Source organism: Convolutriloba macropyga, chromosome 15 (genome assembly GCF_964194025.1).
Source record: "Convolutriloba macropyga chromosome 15, txConMacr16.3, whole genome shotgun sequence".
NCBI lineage: Eukaryota > Metazoa > Xenacoelomorpha > Acoela > Convolutidae > Convolutriloba > Convolutriloba macropyga.
In genome coordinates this window covers 554616-577635 of record NC_134482.1, presented here as the reverse complement: position 1 = coordinate 577635, position 23020 = coordinate 554616, and the positions used below count along the sequence as shown (strand labels likewise).

The 23020-nt window shown below is 37.9% G+C and overlaps 1 protein-coding gene across 1 annotated transcript in view; it reads right to left on the bottom strand.

Moving 5' to 3' along the window:
- LOC142354060 (somatostatin receptor type 3-like) overlaps nucleotides 1–23020 on the bottom strand; it is a 437349-nt gene that overhangs the window by 47949 nt on the left and 366380 nt on the right. The window contains exon 3 of the mRNA XM_075406334.1: nucleotides 270–440. Within this exon, the coding sequence (XP_075262449.1) occupies nucleotides 270–440 (171 nt within the window). The remainder of the gene's footprint in view (nucleotides 1–269; nucleotides 441–23020) is intronic.

Below are 23020 nucleotides of genomic sequence, written 5' to 3'. Positions count from 1 at the left end.
TTTGTATAGATAATATCTACAATTGTTTCGATATTTATTACGGACTATTCTGTCTGTGACTTTTTTGTCTGGGAACATTTCGCAAATTGGGACTGTTTTGTTTGAGACTGTTTTGTCTGGACACGAAAAAAATGGAGCAAAATTATCGGATTAAAAATTTGACGAACTTTGCCGGGAAATAATTTACAGGAAAAAAATTGTTGTTTTAATACGAGTTTAAGTCTCTTTAAGTTGTTAAGTTTTGTAGTCTTAATAGCGTTTACACTAACAGGTAATAGTTCCAGCGCCAGAAAAGAAGCCGATAATTTTGCAAGCCATATTGTTGAGGGTCCTGATTGTGATACCAAACACTGGAAGTCCTTGGTCCAGAGTTATTCGGAGTACAGCCATGTTGTCAGCAAGAGCCAAACACTTCATAAACACAGTCCCGCTGGAGTCACCTGAGTCACATGCGGTATATTAAATGCGACAAAGTAATGGACCACAGCCCGGACTGAACGTCACCCTAATGATGAGCGGATTCAAATCTTGCAAGAATCTTACAAGATATCAATCAAGGCAAAAAATAAATCAGTGTACAAATCTTTGAAGCAAATTTTTGTTTTTTAAACAAATTACAAAACCGAATTCAATGAAACTGAAAAAACAAATTAGACCAGATTCAAAATCTTGAAGAATCTTGCAAGAATCTTGCAAGTTTTTGATTTCTGGAAAATTCATTTGTGTATTTTTGATAGCTGAAACTAACTGAAAACCAAATGAAACGACTATTACCTGAACTTTTGCAAGGCAACTCTTGTATCAGTACTGTATCAGAGCTCTGATCGTGTCACTTTTTAGACATGGCACAGGTCTTAATTCTTACAATGATCAAGACTAGTCAAGTCTTGAGCAAGTCTTGACATGTCTTCACAAGTCTTAAGACTTGAGATAAGACGTGATTAGTACTGATTTATCGTTTTAAGACGTGTATTTCACTGGAGAAGTACTGATCAAGACTTTGGAATTTGTTTCGATAGGTCGTTGCTGGGTACGAAAATAGCACTCAATATTTTTCTTCACAAATTTTTGTTGTTTTTTGTGTATACACTTTTAACAGGCAACTAAAGATATTTAAATTAGTAAGTGAAACCGTTTTATAATCTCCTTACTTGGAGAAGAGCGTTTGAAAGCAGATTCAATTCCGCCTATTTTAAGTTTCATTTTTTCCATCTAAAGAAACCCATTCGAAGTAAAATCAGAGATTCTAAAATTTCGGTACTTTAATTCTATCATTAGGGTTATTTTCTTGACAAAATCAAAAAAGCCACTGCCGGCTTTGAAAGCTCAGTACAAATTGCAACTAATTAAATGCTAAAACCTGAGAGTGAGTCTGTTTCTAGATTAAAGGATCATTTTCAGAGCCTTTAGTGTAATCCATGAGTGTAGCTCTGGCCCGGGCAGGAAATCAAACAAGAAAAATACAGAGTTAGGATTTCCAAGCTATATTTCAGGAAAAAAGACTCATTGTACTAACTGTGGACAATGAGAGAATGTTTTGTAATTTGTCCAGGAATCTGCAGAAGAACAGCAATTAAATTGGCAACAAGTTATAAATTCAGCAGATATTTTGGCAAGAAAAGCATTGCATAGAGCTATATGTGGAATAGAGTAAGCCCACCATTTTTCGGCAAAAAGTCTTTCAAAGGCATGGCGTATCACTGATCAATATGTGTAGCGTTTTATGGAACAACTGAACATTGAAACCAAGGAGCAAATTTTTACGAAAAACCCTGGTCCATTGCTTTTTGTGTTAGTTTCACTTTTGCGTCAAGTGATAAAAACCATTAAATTTTCAATTCAAAAACACTTTCAAAGGATACACATAAAAAGCTTAGCTTCTTTGGAGTTAACGAATGTTGTTTTTAGGAATGATAATCCCGCAAATTTAAACGAGGTGGACCAAAAGGCATATTTCGTTCTTTTTTGTTGAAAAATATCTAAAGTTCAATAACACTTTTTTGTTTATAGGGGTGAGACTATTTTGAACATATGCTTTTAGCAAATTTGGCAAAAAAGATTTCTTAATAGTACGGAAAATGTGAATAATAACAACGAAAATCAGTTGAACGTCAACAAAACTTTAAAACTAGATAACTCCGGGGAAAGAACGAAATTCAAAATAGTCGATTTTGGTTTTACAATCTATTGTGTGCACGGACTGTTTAATGATACCACTCACAACCCTCTACGATGAATATATCCATCGGCCAAAATTGACTGAACAAAAATAAAAGCCATTTGAGTATATAGTTCCTCCCCCCACTAAAGTGGGTCGCAACAATTGGAGATGGAGATTTCTTTTCCGCAACTAAGTACAAAGTGGATGTGAATTCCGCAGTTGAATCTTGTTGTAAATGGGGTTTGCAAAAATCCAGAAATGTTGAACAAATTGAGCAAAACTTTTGTGAATATTTTTCGCAACAAAAAAAACGTACTATTTTTGGAAGTTTAATTCCAATTAAATAAAGACTCCAGATTTAAAATTTGGATTTTGCAGACTTTTTAAATTGTAAATTTGAGATTTTCCTGAGCCGAATCTAATATCAATTCATGACGGCAATTATTATTTTATGACAGCCCGTAAGCCATATCGTTGAAATTAGGTAGTCAGTTGGAAAAGTCATTTACGAAGTCAGATTTATAGAGAGATGAAAAGGTTGCAAAGCCGATTTTGAAGCACACAGTTCGCGTTGTAATAAAACAAAGAGAATTGTTGTTGATGTTGTTGATATAACATGTTTAACTACAAAGAAAAATAGTGATGCTTAGCAAGGCTCTCCGCTTTAATTTTTAGAAAAGATAAATAAAACGTCTTTTTTGAAAAACTATCCAACAAGCTTTCGTTGAAGTGTCCAAAACGGAAGTTGGGCTTAATACGCATCTCTATATACATTAAATTAGAGAAGTTTTCAATTTTTTGTTCGTACAAAAATTTTTAGAAACGTATCTGATATTGACAACAACGTGATTAAAGTTTAGTGGAATACCCCATTTATCCGTATAGTTGTTCGGAAAAATCTATTTCTATTAAATTGGAATTTTTCTACCGTTTTCCTGACAGCAAAAAGTTTTGAAGAAAACTTTTTAAGTAAGGAAAATAAAACCAGCATTTTTTTGGAAATTTTATTAAATTTTGCAACTATTAATGTTTTATTAATATTTTTGCAACTAATATCAAAAGTCCAAAAAGTTTATAGTAAGCTTTTTGTGTTATTACATTGCAGTTTTATTCACACTTTACATGAGCCATTTAAAAATGTAATTTTTAAACTATTGTATTTTTTCTGAAAACAGAACCGTTATTTTCAAATGAGATCAAAATTCTATTGTGTTTGCAATATTACTACCCATGGGTAGCGTTATACCTGTTACGATTGGAGTCGTTAACTCATTTCCAACTATTTTTTTTTCTTTTATGAAACTTGTATGATTACCGGGAAATCATACAAATCATATATGACCTTGTATGATTACCGGGCAAAATGAATCTCAAAAACTCATCGTTGGGTTAGTCTGGTGTATTTTTTACCGAATGAGCGTTATAGCTGTTACGATTAGAGTGGTTTAAAACTATTTTTTGTATGAAACTTGTATGATTACGGGGAAATCAGACAAATCATATATGACCTTGTATGATTACCGGGGATCATATATGATCTTGTATGAAATCAAGGAAAGTTGTATGATGGGCAACCCGGAGTGAAGAGATTAAACTAGCATCAAAATCACAGCGATTAGAGATAAAGTCAATTGTTTTATAAATTGCACTTGCAATCAGGTTTCCGGATCGACTAGCCTATTTCGAAAGACTATTTAGGAAAAACCATAACCAAGCTAGATAATTGATAATGATGTTGCAAGGATGTTGAAAGGATCGCTTTTGATTGGTATTTTTAGGGAAAACGGTCTTTGATCGTTTTTCCGACATAGGAAGTGATAGTTTTTGAGCGTTTTTAAACTTAAGAAATGGACATTTTTAACCGTTTTTTTTTAATAGATAAGATTTTTAACGGTTATTTTTTAGGGGATAATATTTTTCTAGGAAATGAAAGTTTTTGAGCATTCTTTGAACCTAAGATATATATGGCTTGCATGAGTCGTTGATCATAGAGGACACTTTGTATGTTAGGGTGTTGCCAATGAGTCCCATGATGCCAATCACCAGAAGACTTATCCGAGAGGCACTTATTGCAGAGAGATACGGATTCACCTAAAACATTGTTCACAAACATTTTGATAATACAGAACGGTAACAGATGCGAAATATGTGTAACAGTAGTTGAACAAAAAAACTCGCTTCCCGGGCCGAGGTTTAACTCCTCATTAATCCACCCCTAATTAGCGGGGATTAGGGTGTAATGCGTGTGAGAGTGTAGTTCTAAATACAACTGTTTATTTGCACATTTTTCTCCACTTTTTTGCACTCATTGCAAAAGATGTAACTTAGGGTGGTCTGATAAAAAATAAACTTTTACACAATTACCATTATAACCAAACAAAAACTCCAAATGCTAGAAACAGGCGACGCAATGGTTAATGAACAAAGTGAAAGTAACATGTTCGACAGGGGGAAGAGGGGACCAACTCCTTCAACATTTACTTTTGAAAATTTCACTCTTATAATTCCACTCTTCCGCCCTTAATTAAGCGAAAAAGGGGGTGTAATTTTGTTATTTTTACACTCTTTACACTCTTTTCCCCGTTATTTTTGAGGAAATTCTTCGGCCAGTGTTTAGATAGCGCCATTCGCAGCAGATTTAACTGTATTCAAAATTCATTTTCAATTAAAAAATAGTATCAATACGGAAGGATATAAATAAAAATTTATAAGAGATGGAAGTACTTAGATAAATTGTAATAAAAATAATATTAATAATTTCAATTTCAGTTAGTACTCATGTACAAAGTACTTTACATCAGACGACATCGAAAAGCATCATACCGAGTGGTCGCTGAAGGCTTATCGCCTGTTTTAAAGCGCCACAGAGTATTTCTGAAAATCTGCAATTCAATAGAGTCTTTTGGAGCATCACATAACATTGATTGCATAAGCCCTGGTGGGTCATATCAATACAAAGAAACGATATTTGCTATTTTTTTAAAGAAAAAACAAGATACCTTTAGTCGTCCAAAGTTGGGTTTTGTCGCAAAAAATTTTTGATAGCTGATCGGAATCAGTAAGGTTAAAATTTCTAGCTTTTGTAACAACCGATTCAGGTCCTCTTCTTGTACTTAGAGAATTACTGTAACTATTTTTTGGGTCTGTTCTAACCAATGTATTGAGATGTAACCTAATCATATTGTACTATATCTTCGTGTTTGTAAGAGTTTGGCTTTCCCGAATTGTCAGCATTTTGCATAAACCAAACTAAACCAAAATTGAGAATTCATAAAACAGAATCCCATATTGGTACACCGGGTAAAGAAATTGTTTTAAAATCTTTTGCATTCAGTTTCTGCTCGGTTTTTCCAAATAGATTTGAAAAATATATCAATTTGTCGTTTTTCTCATTTATAAACCGTACATGATCCCAGAAGGAATATTTTACCGTCACTAATACCGTCACCGTTCCTAAAAGTTCTGCCGCACGGTGACTTATCAGAAATGTTTCAATCGATTGTATTGGATTTCGATAAATAAACTACTGAAAGAAAGTATTTTGAATTTTTTATATTTTTTGAACATTAAATAGCTAAATTCAATTATCAAAAAAGCTGCTGTCTTTCTGACCGTTGTGAAATCAATTTTATAGATCTGAAAAATAGCATACGTAAGTCTCCTAAGAACTTACTGATGTCAATTGGCTGGTAATATATCCTGATCAACAGTGTCGAAAGCGCTATAGTATTCAAGTAATGTGCATCCTAACAAATGTTCAAGAGTCACCGAAAGAGCATTTTAGTTGATCTTTTACTAAGAAAACCCGGATTTCGGTTTAAGAGGAGTTTGTACTTGGTTCGGAAACCCATCAATTTTCTTTGAAATAAATTTTCAAAAAAAACTTTTCAGAAAGTGCCACTAGATAAATTGGTTGGTAGTTGCCAGTGTAGTTTCTTACACCCGATTTATACTCTGGGACGACCTTAGCAACCTAAGGCAGTCAGGAAATTCAATTCTACTATCATCCTTTTAAACATTATTTTGCGTATTTCACAGACTAATGGATTAACGGTTTTAAAAAAAACTTAAAAAAGAATAAGTAATTCAAACGTGTTGTTTTATTTGCTGTCTCTTCAATTGTGCACTCCGTGATTGCAAATGATCGTAGTTTTGTATTTAACACCCGACAAATCGGATGATCTCTTGCATATTATAGCCAAGTTAGATCGGCGTAAAAAGTGTCATTATCCTCTAGCTCCATTTAGGTAGACTTAGTGTTATCTGTTAGCTTGTTTCCTGTGCTTAAAGCTGTTGTCTATCTGAATCAAAATTTTTCTGCTGTTTTTTTTTCAAAAACGTCCTTATAGGAGGCAAGTTTTGCTTGCATTGTCATATTTTGAAAATAGAATTTTTGCTCTCTGTGCATTGTTTTTTAGTCTTCATCATTCGCCTGCACATTTTTACTCCAAAGCAGCGTTGTCTGCTGCTGTATTTGTTATTTCACTTTTATATAATTTCGCATAGTTTTTTTCCTCTACTGTTTGCTTAGATATGTGCTCATCAAGTGTCTCACAAAAACTAGCATCTTACAAAAACTAGTATCTCCAGGGCATTGTCTAAGTTCGGTGTCTTGTATTCTGTCAACTGATTTGGCTATTTGAAAACTTGTCATGATTAAATTGCAGTTGATTTTCCGTTTTAGAAAATTTGCCCACATGGTTTTGTTGTAGTATTATTCAACTGTTCTACAGAATTGTGGTTAAAGGAAATTGTCAAAGCTCTTTTTGGAGCTGTAATCAGTGATGGCTGTTTTCAGGACTTCTGTCTTCAAATTATTATTCAAAAACACTGGATCAATTATAGATTTTTTTTACCTTGCTTGGGTGCAATTTTTCTAATTTTGTAACAGTTATTACAAAGAACTTCGAGCTCTGCTAAAAATTTTTTATAGATTTATAAATCACAACATATGATGGTCTAGATTGAAATGATGGTCTAAAGGCGAATGCATGACCTTACTGAATATATCAACCAACCATTTTTCTTTCAAACCGGTATAATCCAAATTTGGACATTTGCATACTGTATTTATCATAAAAGGAGAAACGCTGATTGTCATAAAAACAGTCACTCTTTCTTTGATGATTTCCTTACTAATTTAGATTGATAATTACTGGAAGTTGAAACTCTAACCTCCCTCATGAGAATCAGAGACCTACTAAAATAGTAGTTTTTTGAAGTGGAATGTTATCTTTTAATTTTTTCCATTCAATTTCGCCAGCTGCAAAGATTTAAAAAATGAAAAATTGCTTTTATTTGTATTCATACCCCTTGTTTTTTTAGACGGGAATATAAACTGTCTTTCAGCGGAAAATTGCTTCCAGACGTTTGCCGTTTTCAGTTTGTCACATGTGAAACATTTTTCGCCACTTGTTTTTCCTCTTTCCATCTTTTGGTTTATCATGTTTTGTCAAAAGACAGACCGCTTTTTTTTCTAGAAAAAACAACAATTAAATTTGAGTTACTAGTCAAGCTTTTAGTTACAAAGTTTCTTTCCCATCTGTACCAGCAACCCTTCTGTCGAAAATGGCTTTCACGTTTCATTACAAGAAGAAATATGCTATTTTTTCAATCTGGTGTAGCTTTTTGTGTGGTGAGGCCGTCTTGATTCTTTTCTGTAATATCTTTTGTCAACAACTAATTACTTTTCTTTTTTAAAATGCTTTTCTTTTTTAAAAAGTTTGCTTCCAACCCTGCATTCATTTTTTTAATTTTTATGATAGGATGATCAAAAATATATAAAGTACAACAATAGCGAAAGACAGGTAATCATCTCACGTGGATAAACTGAAATTGTATCTTTATTTGCTAACACTGACAAACAAATTTTTATGACAGATTATCTTACCTGTTTTATGAGCCTATGGTAGTTTCAGGTGTAGGAAATAATTATTAGAGAAAACGAAGAGTTAAGTGCATTTTACTGGAATAATATAGCACAGTTATTGCACGTTTGTTCTCACAATCATGGTTTTCAGATCTCTCCTACCCTACGCTCTTACTGCAGTTTCAGTGTTTTTTTCTTTTTAAACACTTCGCGTGAACCAGTTCGAGACTGGATGATTATTTTACAAAAATTTGTCAGGACTCCTGCAAAAAAAGAGATCGTCTTTTAAGGTCTTTGGCAATTCAGTTAGTTTTTTTTATAAGTAACAAGTTTATCTTGTGAAGTTCTGTCATTAAACTTGGTAAGGCCGTGAACCTCGTGTAAAATTCTGTCAGAATCTTGTAACATCATATAAAATAGCGATTTGTAGTTGCCCGCGGGCTTCAATCTTACAGGCCAACGAAATAAAATATTATAACTGTTCTCGTTTCTGATCTCATCTTGAGACAGTGAAAGAAATAAGCGTATAAAGACAAATGTTTTGTTTCCTAAGAGCAACCAAATTTTTTCTAATTAATATTAGTCGCTAGCATCATTAGTTCTGATCATGGTCTTCTTTCTAAGGGCTTGAAATGCAATTTTTCATATTGTAGGAGTCTTGTAAAATTCTATGCCAAAAAAATAAAATACTTTCAGCCTTTAAAAGAGCTAAAAATTCAGTCAATGTAGCAATAAATAAGTGCACAAAAAAGATTGAAATCATCTATCCCCTTAAAATATGGCACCAATTATGTTACCAAATTTGAATTTCTTTTCTGATACCTTATCTGTTTTTTTTTAATTTGTGTGTCAATCTAACATACTTTTGTAGCTAAATACAAAAAGAGCGAGCAACTCTAACTGTCTTTATTTTAATTAAATTTCAAACCAAATATATGTTCATACAAACGGTGCAACATTTTGTCGTGTTTTCTCAAATATAGACCTAAGTTAAGATTTGCTCAATTCTGGCGAAAAATTTTTATTCTCTAGATTTTAAGAGGAAGGGATATGTTAATTTGTACGGTTCTTTTAAGACGAATGTTTATCTGAGAATGAAATACGAATGAAATCTGACCATTTTTTTGCTAAACATGAAAACCTGCTGAGAAAAATTTGGCCAGAAAAATTTTAAATAACTTCATTACTTGAAACCTTTTTTAATTAGTTTCCCTCTCCATGTTCCTGTAACAGAATAAATCTTTTTGTTGGGGAAAAGCTAAGTATAGTGCGGCGCAATGTTACCCAGGTTGAGATTCCAGACCGAAAAAAGGTATGTTTAGAACATGCCCCGTGTCCAGACCGTCCCAGACGGAAAGTACCTGTTTCCAGATTTTCATGCATTCGAAGGTATTGTGCATTTTTCATTTCGTGCGTTCATGCCCAGACTTTCGTGCTATCTTCTCCAGACTTTTATGCGTTTTCTAGACGTTCGTGCGGTCACCAGACATAACTTTTTTTGCGCATTCTTGTCCAGACTATCGTGCATTCATTTCAGTCAGAACGTATACACTTCATTTCTGGCTACAGCCCGAGTATGCGCTGCAAATACTTAATGGTTATTCAACTAAAGAAGCTTGGATTAAAATTTCTTAATTGTGAAACAAAATAACCGGTTGCATTCCACCTCCTCCTGTCCCATCTGATGAATCCATTGTTGTCTCCACAATCAAGCCCCAGGTGGCATTGACGTCCTCCTGTTCAAAAAGCAAAAAGTTTCTCGCATTAGTCAGCGACGTTACAGGATTTATTTTTTAGGACACAAAGAGTTTGAATTGTATTGGGGCGCTGTATTTTTATACGGCTCAAAGAGGAGTAATGGTGACCTATTTTCAAACCGGTGACTTCCATGTCAGAGAATCGCTGCTTCAGACAAACTTGAAAAAAAACGTGAAAAAAGTTAGTAGGTCAGTTTGCTGAGAAAAAAATAAAACAAGAAAACTAATGTAGAGTGGTTTTTTTTCATTAATTAATAGAAAATAGCATTTGAAAAAATTTGAGCCCAGTGAGCAATTTTTTTCGACCACGAGCGGCATTTTAAAGCAGTTTCTTAGTTTCAAAGCAGCCTCTTAGAGCGATGTAGTTTTCTCAATTATAGCAACCAGTAACTTTACGTTTGCAAGCATTGTTAACCATTCGAAATAAACAATAGAATTAAAGTTGCCTTCTGATCTATTTTGCCATTTAACGGTTCGATTTAGCATTTCATTGTATGAGTTGTTTTCGTTGCAGAAAAATGATTAGCTTAATTAAAATTTTGACATATTCTTGATATTCTGTCATTGATTTTCTTTGCCTATTTTGCTAGTTTCAGGTTTCTATTTCATGTTCACTCGGCGTTCTACGGTAGTACACATACACTTCATTCCTAGCCAATTTTATAGAGGCCACTTCCTAGTGAAACAAAAATGCAACAATTTTTTTACGGTATTCTTCTTTTTGATTCTTCTTCCGTCTGTATGTCTGTTGAGTGTTGAGTGACCAGTGGCCAAAAAAATTCAAGGGATTATTCGGGTAATTCGACGGGAGATAGCAAATTGAAGAAAAGATTTTTTAAGTTCTTTTTTCACCTCGCTCATTCTCTTCTGAGAGTCAATTTTGAATGGAAACAAAATGTATCACTCAGCTTTTTGCGAGCGGGTGTTTTAGAGTCACAATTTGTAACGATATTTAAGGAAAATGATGATCCGGTTTCTTGCCTTTTCCTTTTAAATTTCCGTTTGTTATTTCAATTTGAATGGTGTTGTGAAGTATATAGCTTGAACACCTCAGTTAGTGGTTGGATAGGATACAAGCTAAGTTTTACTTCGGGTTGATTCCTTAGTCTCTCAGTTAAGTTTTATTGAGATATTTTCACACATTTTTAATAAGATCTAGGAAGTCAAGTTGGAGAAACGATTTTAGTCACGCCGAAACATGAATTTGTCGTAAAGTATAGTGAGAAAACCGTGATTAAAAAAATCACTTTCTCAGTTTCAATTTTTTTGGTGAACCTCGACAGCATGACCTTACTTCAGTTTTTCTGAGATTTTCGGTCAACTTTTTTTCTAACTGTTTTTTTTTCAAATCAACTCGTGCTCATGTTGAAGTCTAATTGTTTCTTCAGTCAACGAAAATGGTTTAAATTGTATTCCAGGACTTGTCTCGCTATGTTTATTGATTTCAGTGAGGTCAATAAGACGAAATGAAAATGGAAACGTAAATGCTGATTAATTTCTGAAAATTCTTTGGGATATTAGCATTTCTTATATCTCGGCTCATAACTTTTGATATCTGAAATTACTCTCAAACAAATGATATTGGAACAAGCGAAAGTATGTATTAGGCTAAATAAGTTCGTTTTGCACAGAAAAGTCGGTTATAAGGTATAACCAAATTGCTATATTTGTCACGTAATGTTTTTTACCAATAGGCGGAATCACTATTAAAGCTCAGATTCTAAATTTTGAGAATGGAACTTTCGCGTTACTTAGATTATTAGTTTGATCTTTTAGAAGAGAAAAATGCTTCTCCTAACCCAAGAACTATCGCTCAATACGTTTTGTCGGTAACAAAAATAAAATTAAGTCCTTTAAGTTTAGGACCATTACCATCATAGCAAAACGCATAAAGAATAATATTGTGCAAAAACAACATTTACACAATTTAGTATCTGCGATCCGCTTCATAAAGAACTGAAGTGAAATGAGCGATTGCCACGCAGTTTTATCCAACTACCCAACTACTCCTGCTGTTCGCTTACCCTCGACAAAAGCGCATTTTTAAACGCCGATTGGGCCACCCCATTAATGAAGCAATGGATTTTGGTTCGCTAAAAAGAGAATGGATCTGTCGTTAAAGAGGCCAGGCCGGCAATGTTTTTTTTTTTAAAAAAAGCAAAAATAACAAAGATCAAAAATCCAAATATTTTTTTAAAACAAATGTTTTCAAAATTTTCAACAAATCTTAGGTTTTCAACCTGAAACGAAAACAGATTCACTTGCAACTGCTCAAGAAGTCAGCAACTTAATAGTAAAGCAAACATGGACGGAACGCGAAAATTCACAAAAACTTTGTCAAAACCACAGTGTTGAAGCCATTGAAACTATAAGACGTACTATACCATATCAAAGACCACAGAAACAACAAAACAAGATCTCAAATAATGTATTTTGGATCGCATATTGAGCACAATGTGACAAAATTTGATTTTCTTCTGAATAAATGAAGAACTTTTTTATGGTGACATAGGCTCCATATCCACGACCATAGAAATTTATGGCCCATAAAAGACCATAAATATGAAAATTGAGCATTCGATTTTTTTCATGGTGGGAACTTCAAATAATTTGATTGAGAAAAAAATACGAAGGAAAATATATATATATATATATATATATATATATATATATATATATATATATAAATATATATACATATATATATATATATATATATATATATATATATATATATTTATAGATATATATATATATATATATATATATATATATATATATATATATATATATATATATATATATATATATATATATATATATATATATATATATATATATATATATATATATATATATATATATATATATATATGTGGCCTTAGTCCAGGCCATATAGATTAAAGGTATTTGCTTGTCCTACATAACATTTAATTGGATTTTCCGAAAATTTTTATATAAAAAACTTACCCCAAATACTGTCGAGTTCATATTTGACACCTCTTCCCACCCAACTGCCTTTCAAGCAAAAATTGCGAAAATTGAAAGAATAATTACTTCCATATCTAAAACTCCTCTTATCTAACTTTCAAGCAATGTATTTTTATCGTTTTTTCGCTCTAAAGATTTTTTCCTGAGAGGTTTTAAAGTGAAGCAGTCGATAATATAATGGAATGGAAATTGCGGTTTTGATTAAGCAGAGAAATAAACGTGTGCCTGAATTGCGAACAACGACCCTTTCAGAATTATTGCTCTTTCTCCCGAAGCACGTGAATTGTTGAGGGCGTGACTGACGCGTCTAATTTTGGTCTGTTTCGGACACTTAAATTGCTAATAAGGAAGTCAAGTCACGATGGTCAAAAAAGCAATTATGTGACCACTCAACTGAATATCCTCTATTTTGAACAATAAGAGCGCTTACTGCGTTTAAAATTCCCACAATTTTTATCGCGCATTAAAGAGGATTCGGATCTATTATGGTTTGCCGAAGTGTTTTTACGCACCACAGTTACAAATTATGTTATATAGCACGTTTCTATGTTAAAAAATAGCACGTGCGCCTGGGAGCGTAAGAAATATAAGCCCACTAAGTTGGGGGTGGGGGCAAACAGAATAGATCCGAAGATTCATAGAACCACTTCAAAAGACCCGTCAAAACTCAACAGCCTACTCAAAGTGATCCTTTTCGACAGCAATTTCCAAAAAAAAGTCTCCGAGCGTTTTTTTCAAATATCATAGTATAGCCGAAAGATTAAAGTTTACATGCCTTCGAAATAATCAGGAATACAATCAAAATTATGCAAATCTTCCGGTTATTGATTAATGTTTTTGTAATTGAATGTATTTTTAACTGTATTTGAGTGCTATAAATTTTTGAGCACTATTTTTTTTATCAGATGAAAGCTTTTGATCGGTGATATTCCCCTATAATTAACGGTCATTTCAGATGTTTTTATTGGAACAAAATTTTAGCCAGGGTTATAATGTTTAATCTTCTATTGGCAGCTCCAAAATTTCTCGAATTCAATCTTAATAACGTGAAGATAAATTTACTAACAGTTCACGTAAATTTACCAGTACTGTGCATGAATTTTTGTTAGAGACTGTATCATCGAGGTGCTTTTATTATATTGAAAGCGCCTAGATTTCAACGTTTTAAACAAAACTTATTTTTAAACTAGGAAATCTAAACTTCGCAGCTGCTCATTCTGCTTTTCGCCAAAATTCCCTTTGCAACGGCTGCAAATTGAAATGAACTTTGACTACTCGATCACTGACCTAATAATCCAACTCAATTAAATCGGTATTCAAAATTTTTATCAGCATTAATTGATTGATTCTTTATTGATTAAACGCTATCTTACTCCTCTTCACAAATCGCATGTGTGCTTGTGTGAACTCTTATATGCTTTTTGTAAATAACAGTTCAAAATCGCGTAAACTGTTTCAATATGCAGCTAATTTTTCTGAAAATAATTTTTAGGTACCATATATTAAGCTGGATCATCTACATTAAAGGTGACGGAAAACACTCTTTCGCTCGATAATGTTAATTCATCGGAACTTCAATTCATATAGATAAGCAACTGTAAATCCACAACGTTTTAAAGGCAAAAGCATCGTTTTACTTGAAGGCAAATCTAGCTTGCTCTTTTTTTAGCAGGTATTTTGTCTGAGCCGATTTTCGACTCAGATTGGTCACCGATACGTTTTCGAAACATAAAAAAATTAAGCCTAAAAAGAGCGCAATCGATTCAGTATATTAGTAGGCTCAACGAAAATTTTGTTTAACGAACTTTTTCAGAGCTTTCAATGCCAAATAGAACGTATTTTGTGTGCATTTAATCTTTTGTAAGGCTTACATGGTTAAGAAATAATGACGTAATAAAGTTTCTCGCTGGATAGATTTGAATAGCACACTTAAATAGATTGTTCATTTACGCGATAACATCCTCCGGCCCGGAAGAAAATTTTGGGAGGATCGGTACAAGCTTAACGAGTGGGCGGACGAGCGATCCGGATGACGTGCGTAAGACGGCGGAGCGGGCGACGCTGTCGGAGCCGTACCGAAATTCCTCAATCCGAGCGGTTGGATAGTAACCCCTAGGGTTGCTTTCTTCAACGATCCAAACTAAATCACCGCCTTGATCACCGAGGTGTTGCTCGGCAGGCGTCTGCCACTTAGATCTACGGTTCAAAGCAGGTACATACTCCTTGAGCCAACGTGCCCAAATTGCATTGGCGTATGACTGTGCACGGGCGTATCGCTTACGATGATTGAACTCGTCGACGCCTACGATAGACGGAATTCTGGTTGCATGGTTACCGAGTAGAAAATGATTAGGTGTTATTGCGCCTAGGTCGGACGGGTCGGCGCCTACGGACGTTAAAGGACGTGAGTTTAGTGCGTATTCAACAAAACAAAAAGTAGTGTTCAACACCTCATCTGTGAGGCGACGCATACCGAGAATAGTGTACAGTACTCTTTTAAAACTACGAACTAACCTCTCCCAGATGCCACCTTGGTGTGGCGCACTGGGTGGATTGAACCTCCACTTAATGCCCTTATGTGCAGGTTCGGCAGCAATGTTAAGCGTATTCCATTTTTCCACACATTCACGGAGCTCTTTCTCCGCTCCAATGAAGTTCGTTCCATTATCCGACCAAATCATAGCAGGAGTACCCCGACGGGAGACGAACCGCTCCACTCCCATTACACAGGAACTAGTGTCCATGGACGGGACCACTTCAACATGGACAGCACGAGTAGTGAGACAAGTGAAAAGAAATCCCCACCTCTTCTCGGTAGTCCGACGAACTGTGACGTAGAAAGGGCCGAAGTAATCAACCCCGGTGTTGGTAAAGGGAGGAGACTGGTATGCGAGTCTCTCCTTTGGGAGTTCTGTCATGATAGGTTGAATGGTTGCTGCACGGAACTTTCTACACAAGACGCAGTTTGATTTGATTGAACGCAGTGTGGAACGTAGTTTTAGGATGGCATATTGTTCCTGTACCTTTGACCTTAAGTAATCAATGCCCTGATGGTGGTTCTTCAAATGAGTATGCCGCAGAAACAATTTAACAAAAGTATGACGCGCATCCAGTACGATAGGATGCTTAGTGTCAAAGTCAATTTCCAATAGTCGTCGGAGTCGACCAGAAGAACGGATGAGACCATGGGGCCCAATGAACGGAGTAAACTGAGCAATGCGGCTGCTCTTCTTAACGGATTTGTTGTCAAGAAGATCCTTTCTTTCAGTATTAAAGAACTCTCCTTGAACCAAGTACTGGAGATGACGCTCGGCTTCGTCAAGCTCAACAGGGTCGGCTATGCTGCCGTCTACGGTACGGTAACTTTCATGAGATGGTAAAAGACGGAGCACATATGCGGTGACACGAAGATATTTTTGATAAGAACTGAACTTATCAAACGAGATTAGATTAATTCTTTGTTCCTTAGGGGGCTTGGTTACGGATGTGGCTAGAGATGAGATGGAGTCATCATCTTGTTCCTTAGTTACAACGCCGAGCTTGATGTTGTCAACGACGTCAGTATTTGGTACAAAAGGGAATTGCTTCGTTCTCAAGAAGTCAGGACCCCTCACCCAGCTACTTGATTGCAAAACTTCAGCGGACATGCCACGCGTGCCAGCATCTGCCGGATTATCACAAGTGGCGACGTGGTTCCATTGGTCAACGCTGGTGTTCTCCAGGATTTCACTAACACGATTTGCAAGGAAGATGGGGTGTTTGTTCGTTGAGTTTATCCACTGCAAGACGACGGTACTATCTGTCCACATAAAGACTTTGTCCACAGTAACCGTTAAGGCTCGGCAGATTTCCCTTTTTAAACGGGCAGCGAGGAGAGCGGCCTGTAATTCCAACTTAGGAACTGTCATTACCTTCATAGGTGCAACACGGGCCTTGCCCAAGACAAACGCCAGCTCTGTTATAATCTCCCCGGAGTTGCAAGTTACTTGAGCCCTAAGAAAACCTACTGCGCTGAATACGTCTTGCGAGCTACCACCGAACATGTGGAGTTCAAGATAATGGAATGGTCCTGAAAAGTAACTTCTCGGTATAGTGATCTCAGCTAACCGCGGCAGTTCAACACACCAGGCAAGGAATCTGTCAACTGTGTCTTTAGGTAACTCATCATCCCAACTTTGTCCATTGACACGCCAAATGTCTTTCAATATTAACCTAGCACCAATAGTGAACGGTGCGACAAAACCAATTGGGTCGTAGACCTTTGACACAAGACTTAAGACCAAGCGCTGTGTTAAACTTTTCATGATGGTGCTGTTAGTAACCCTACTCACAACCAGAGTATCGTTGTTGTGATCCCACTTAAGCCCAAGCACGTGCATTGATTCCTCCTTGGATGAAACGATGACCTTCGGTTCAGTGGATTGAGCAGACCCATCAATTCGGTCAGCCAGATCTGGTACATTGCTTACAAACTTAGTAAGCTTGAACCCACCTAGATGGAGAAGATGCACCAATTCCTTCGACCTAATGAGGGCCCTTTCGGGGGATTCCACTGACTCCAAGTAATCGTCCATGTAGAAGTTCTCAAGGACGGCTTTCGCAGCTTCTGGGTACTCCTTAGCATTATCGCGTGCCGTGCGCTGAAGTGCGTAGTTGGCGCAGCTGGGCGAATCTTTTGCCCCAAAGATGTGGCGCGTATACTGGTGTACCACAACATTTGATGTGGGGTCCTCCCGCCACAAAAAACGCAATGATGGTTGATCACATGGCAACACTCCAACTTGAAGGAACCTTCCCTCGATGTCGGCGGATACGGCAAATGGATGTTGTCTGAACCGTAGGAGTACATGTATTAGGTTTTGCAGTAGGTCAGGTCCGGTGAGTAATGACTTATTAAGAGATGCGGCATGGAATTTTGCCGCTCCGTTTAGTACCCTACGAACCTTGCCCGGCTTGTTCGGGTTAACAACCGGATGGTGTGTTAGGTACCACTCTCGTTCCGAGCGACTTTCCACCTTATGAGCATCTTTGACCCTTACTACTTAGCCTTTGTCTAAGTCCTCTTTGATGGTATTCGAGTACTTTTCCCTTAAAGTCTGGTCTTTCGTAAGCCGCTTTTCCAAAGATTTCAATTGAACCAGCGCTGAGAAGTAATTGTTGGGCAGTTCGATGTTATCTTCAGCCCATAGCATTCCTACATCGCACCTTTTTCCATTATGCACGGTGGTGTTTTCAAGAATTTCATGCGCACGCGCATCCGAGGCGGATCGTGGTTCTACTTGCTTAAGTGCGCCGTACGACTCCATGTCGTACCAAGATTTTACCTGACTAGCGAGTTCAAAATCCTGCTCCATATTAGCTTTGAAACAAGTCGAGACTAAACCTGAAGACGACGGTAGAGGGCCGCTTAGAACCCAACCTATGGGCAAGCGAACAGCGAAGGGCGAGGACTTCTCGTCGGCATCGAAGTACTCTAAGGGGCGGATGGCATGATACACATCCTGTCCAAGTATCATCTCGATGTTTCCATAGCAATATGTAACTGGGTCTAGAACTGCTAGTGCGGGTATGTTTCCTGAAGTGCTTTAATGTTAATTACATCGGCGCCTACATTCAAATTTTCCTTTACGTAAGGGCTGACTTTAAAGGGTTCAAATGCTTGGTTGTCGCGTGGTGTTACAATTAGTTCAACTAACTTAGTGTCTACAACCTCCTCGGTATCTATACCCTTGACTGTTAGTTTCAATGCTGTACCGTGCAAACCTAGTCTATATGCAAGATCATTGGACACCCAAGAGTTACTGCAAGTGGTATCACACAAAACTAAAGCCGTGGTATCTTTACCGGAAGAGCTCTTTAACTGTAATTCAGTCACCTGAAGGAGGCCTTTCACATTACTCACAGATGACAAAGTGGTGGTCTTACTGGATGATTGGACACTAGGAAGTTTACTTTGATTTGCACCAGCATTAGAATTATTGTTGTTGTTGTTTGGAGGGGACTTTGATGGATAAACCCTCTCAGCTCAATGGAGAAGAGTATTATGGGAGTTGTTGCAATCGTCCTTCCTACATTTCCTGGGGTTTGGGCATTGCCTGAACATATGCTTTTCTCTCAAACATGAGAAACACAGTTTTGCTTCAGCCACTACCTTTGCTCGCTGAGTGGGAGACTTTTCTTTAAATACCCTACACTCCCAGATGCGGTGGATACCTTTACACACGATGCAGCGAGGGGTTGCAGACTCCGCCGATGTTGAGGCTGGTCTCTGAGTGCCCTTAGTTTGTGTATTAGCAGCAAAGGTTCTTGAGGCTACTTTGGTCTTTACTACTGAGTTGGTGTTGTCCTCAGTTCTTGCCTTCGATGAAGTTTGTTTCATTTAATCATGTGCCTCGGCCTTTTCCTTCAACCAATCGTTGAAGTCAAGGAGTGTTGGCTTAACCCAATGTTTCTTCACTGTGAAGAGTGACCAAGACTCTTTCAGATTCGGCGGCAATTTTTGCACAGCCGTGTTGAGAAGTGAGGCGCTCTTAAGGTGTGCGTCATATGAAAGTGATTTAAAGACCCCAACAAGACTGGAAATTGTTGCAGAATAGTTTATGATGTTGTCACTATTGTGCATCTTTAGTGGTGGAAAAGAACTGAGTTTTTCTAAGTGTGCACTGACTACTGCCTGTGGTTGGCCAAATTTACGTTCGAGTGTCTTAAGTGCGTCCTTATACATTACACCGCAGTATGCGAACTCAGCGATGGCGGTTTTAGCTTTTCCAGTTACAAGCGTTTTTAAGCGTTTCCAGTTAACTTGACGTCATCAGTCAAGGACTGTGCGTCTATGGCGCTTTTAAATTGTCCGAACCATTCGTGCCACTGCAGGGGATCACCATTGTACTGTGACAACTTCCACTCAGGCAGTGGATCGTTCTTCTTACAAGTAATTGCGTTCGCCAATTGCTTTATCAAATCCGCAGAGTCCAAAGAAGGAGCCGAAGGTGTGGCATGCGGCGGGCCACCCCAACACAACGGGTTCGGAACGGTAGCTCCATACATTGGCGGAATGATCGCAGTGACAAAGGGGGGGGGGGGCGGTACCTGTGGAAGAACTAAATGGATTCGCTTGCATGAAGTCTGATGTTACGTAATTTTGAGTGCCTGCTGCTGCTTGTACATGAGGGGAACGGTGCGATGTAGATATGTGAGGGCTGATTAACGGGGCCGGTTGTACGGTGTATAAATTTGCAGATGTACGTACAAGTGGTACTGCATTAGGTGGGACTGCTGCTGGAAAACGCCAGACATTTGGATCTGGAGGAGCAGGAGGTGCGTGGGTTATGGGTACAATTTTTTGGGGCTGAAAACTCTTTTGTGGATGTGGTGGATGAATTAATTGAGGCACGAAATTGTTTGCGGAGGAAATGAATGGTGCAGGCGGAGAATGGGGTAACAGATTGACATTATTCGGCACGGGGTTAGTGGCTTGTAGTGGGAGTGCTTGTGGTGGCGAAGGAGGAAAGCGGAATGCTGGTGGGATTAACGGAAAATGCGGTGTTGCGGGGTTTATAACGGGGGTTGAGGGGCTGGTACATTTATGTGTGCCTGTTGCAGATTAAGTGCTAGCGGAGCATTAACAAGTGTACTTAAAGGTAGTGAACGCGAAGGGCAGACTAAATTCAACTGTCCCGGCATGTTCGACCTGCGAGGGATTTGATGATCTAACTGTAAACCATCGAAGTGCATTGTTGCTTGAGACAGTTGTCGGGCTGTGTTTGGGGCGTTTAGTTGAGTAGGCATACCAAAGTTTATTGGTGGTGATGGAGGCGTAAATTGATGCTGTCGTTGCTCTTGCATGATGTTGTTTGCAACATGTGCATCATTGGTTACATTGGTTCTAATACTTGGTTCATGGACAGGGACGTTGATGTTGGCCTCAACTTGACCATGTGTATTGAGATTGAAGTGTGAGTTTGGAAGTTGAGCTGAAGAAGGTCACTGGACAATTGCTTGGTTGGATTGGGCGATGGAACCAGAAAAGTGCACACTCGGTTCGTTTGCAACATCTGCCATGTTCCCGGCCGGTGACGAATTAACCCAATCTTGAACGAGTTTCTTGCTCTTGACTGAACTTCTTTCCGTAAAGAGCCCACTCATTTTGCTTGTACCAGACCCGTCTGTTGCTGATTTTGTCATCAACTCAATTTCCTTAAGGGCTGCAGCAGCTGCTTCCTTGCGATGATCCTCCTCAAGCTGCTCAATTTCTTATTCCCGCAATTTCGTTTGTTTTTCAATTTCAAGACGTTGTCTAGCAATGCGAAGCTTTGCCTCATGTTGTTTCTCAAGTTCCTCCCTTTTTAGTCTTGATAATTCTAAGTCTCGTTGACGCTGACTTGATCTTTTTGAGGAAGTCATATGCGAACCTGATCATGAGTGGTGAGAGGTATACATCTCTGATGTCTTTTTGTCTTGGACCGAATTGATATACCCTCGAGCAGCAGCAATTAACTCGTCAGTTTTCTTTGTTACAGTCGCTAACCATTTCTCAAGATTCTTACAGGCGGCGTCTGGATCTTCAGTCTTTTGTGCCAGATCAAAGAGCTCTTCATTTCTATCAACTACTCTAGTAAAAGCATCTTTGCACTTCACAATCAGACGTTCGATCTTAACTTTCTTATCTTGCTTATCAACAGCATTGTTAATTTCCCTATAGATGTTATTAAGTTCAGCCTCTAATTTTGCTCTTGCACTATAAAGTTTGTTGAAATTGTCCTGCAAAGTTGTCATGATCTTAAGAAAAACAGGAACCACAATTTTAATTTAGTACTATTATAAAGTACACAAACATGTAACAGCACAACACAAATGGGTTATACCGAACCCTAGTGTGACGGTTTGCCTAGCAAACCGTCAAAGAGCGAAGAAGTTCGTCGAGTACAATAGTACCCGGCGAAAGAAAGAAAGAACGGTGCGCAGGAAGCGCGAAACGGGACAGGAGGGGAGACGGGACGGACGGGAAGGGACGCCGAACGAGTAACGCAAGACGCAACGGGAAACCGGACGGACAAACGGGAGCGTCGGGCAAATGGCGCGCGACGAAACGGGAGAACGGCACGGGCGGGGCGGAAACGTCGGGCGGATGGCGCGCAACGAAACGGGAAAACGGCACGGGTGGGGCGGAAAGTACAAGCGAGGAGGCGGGGAGATCAATGCTAGCAGACCACAGCAACAAATTCAACCAAACAAGCTAGCCGTAACTCCAGAATAAACTTAAGTCACACCCTAGAAAGAAGGAGAAGAGCTACTGCCAGGTAAACTAGCACAAAACATTATGGGGCTTTATCGACGGCATCAAAACATTAAACAATTTACGGTAACGATGTAGTATAACCAAAAGTCGCAAAGGTCAGGAAATTTACTAGCCGTAACTCCAGAACAAACTTAAGTCACACCCTAGCAAACCACCCTACCCAGACAACAAAAAGGCACACTACGAAAATTAATAAAGCTACAACAAATTGCTAGCAAACAAGTGTGGTGAAAGTCACGAAACAAACCAGCCGTAACTCTAGAATGAACTTAAGTCACACCCTAGCAAGGAACGAGACTAAACAACAAACCAGCATACTAGCAGAAAGAAATTTTACTACAGCAAAAATTCAACATACTACATCATACAACAGATAAACGGGGAATAGAAAGAAACAAGGTGATATGGAAAAAAAACGACGAAAACGGAAAAATGAAACCAGAAAACCTGCGGAAAACGGACTGTAGTGGATAACTCAAAAGATGGGGAGAGCAAAACGTTTAGTAAAGCGCTATCGGAGAGAACCAACCACAAACTAACCCGTTACTCGTGAGTAAACTAAGTCACACCTCCAGTCAGCGGGTAGAGTCCCACAGCAACGCAATACTAAGTGACATTCAGGTTATCAAAGGCTTGTGTGAGTTCCGCCTCCTCGAACGCATGACGGGTGCGGAGCGTTTTACGGCGGCGCTTTGAAAGTTTTTTCGGTCGGGAGCGTGTTATTAAGGACCGGAGGTTGTTCTTATTAGCTAAGACAATCGTGAGTGTTTTCAGCTCAAGTGCAGGCTTTTGGTGTAATGCTCTGTACTCTTTTAGTAAACTAGGATCTTTCTGTTTACGTCTAGACACAATGTCTTTCACTAAGTGTATGGTAACTAGAGTACAACGCTTGAGCTGATCAGAAATATCAGGAGTTCCCTCTCTGGGGCAATACACAATAGCTT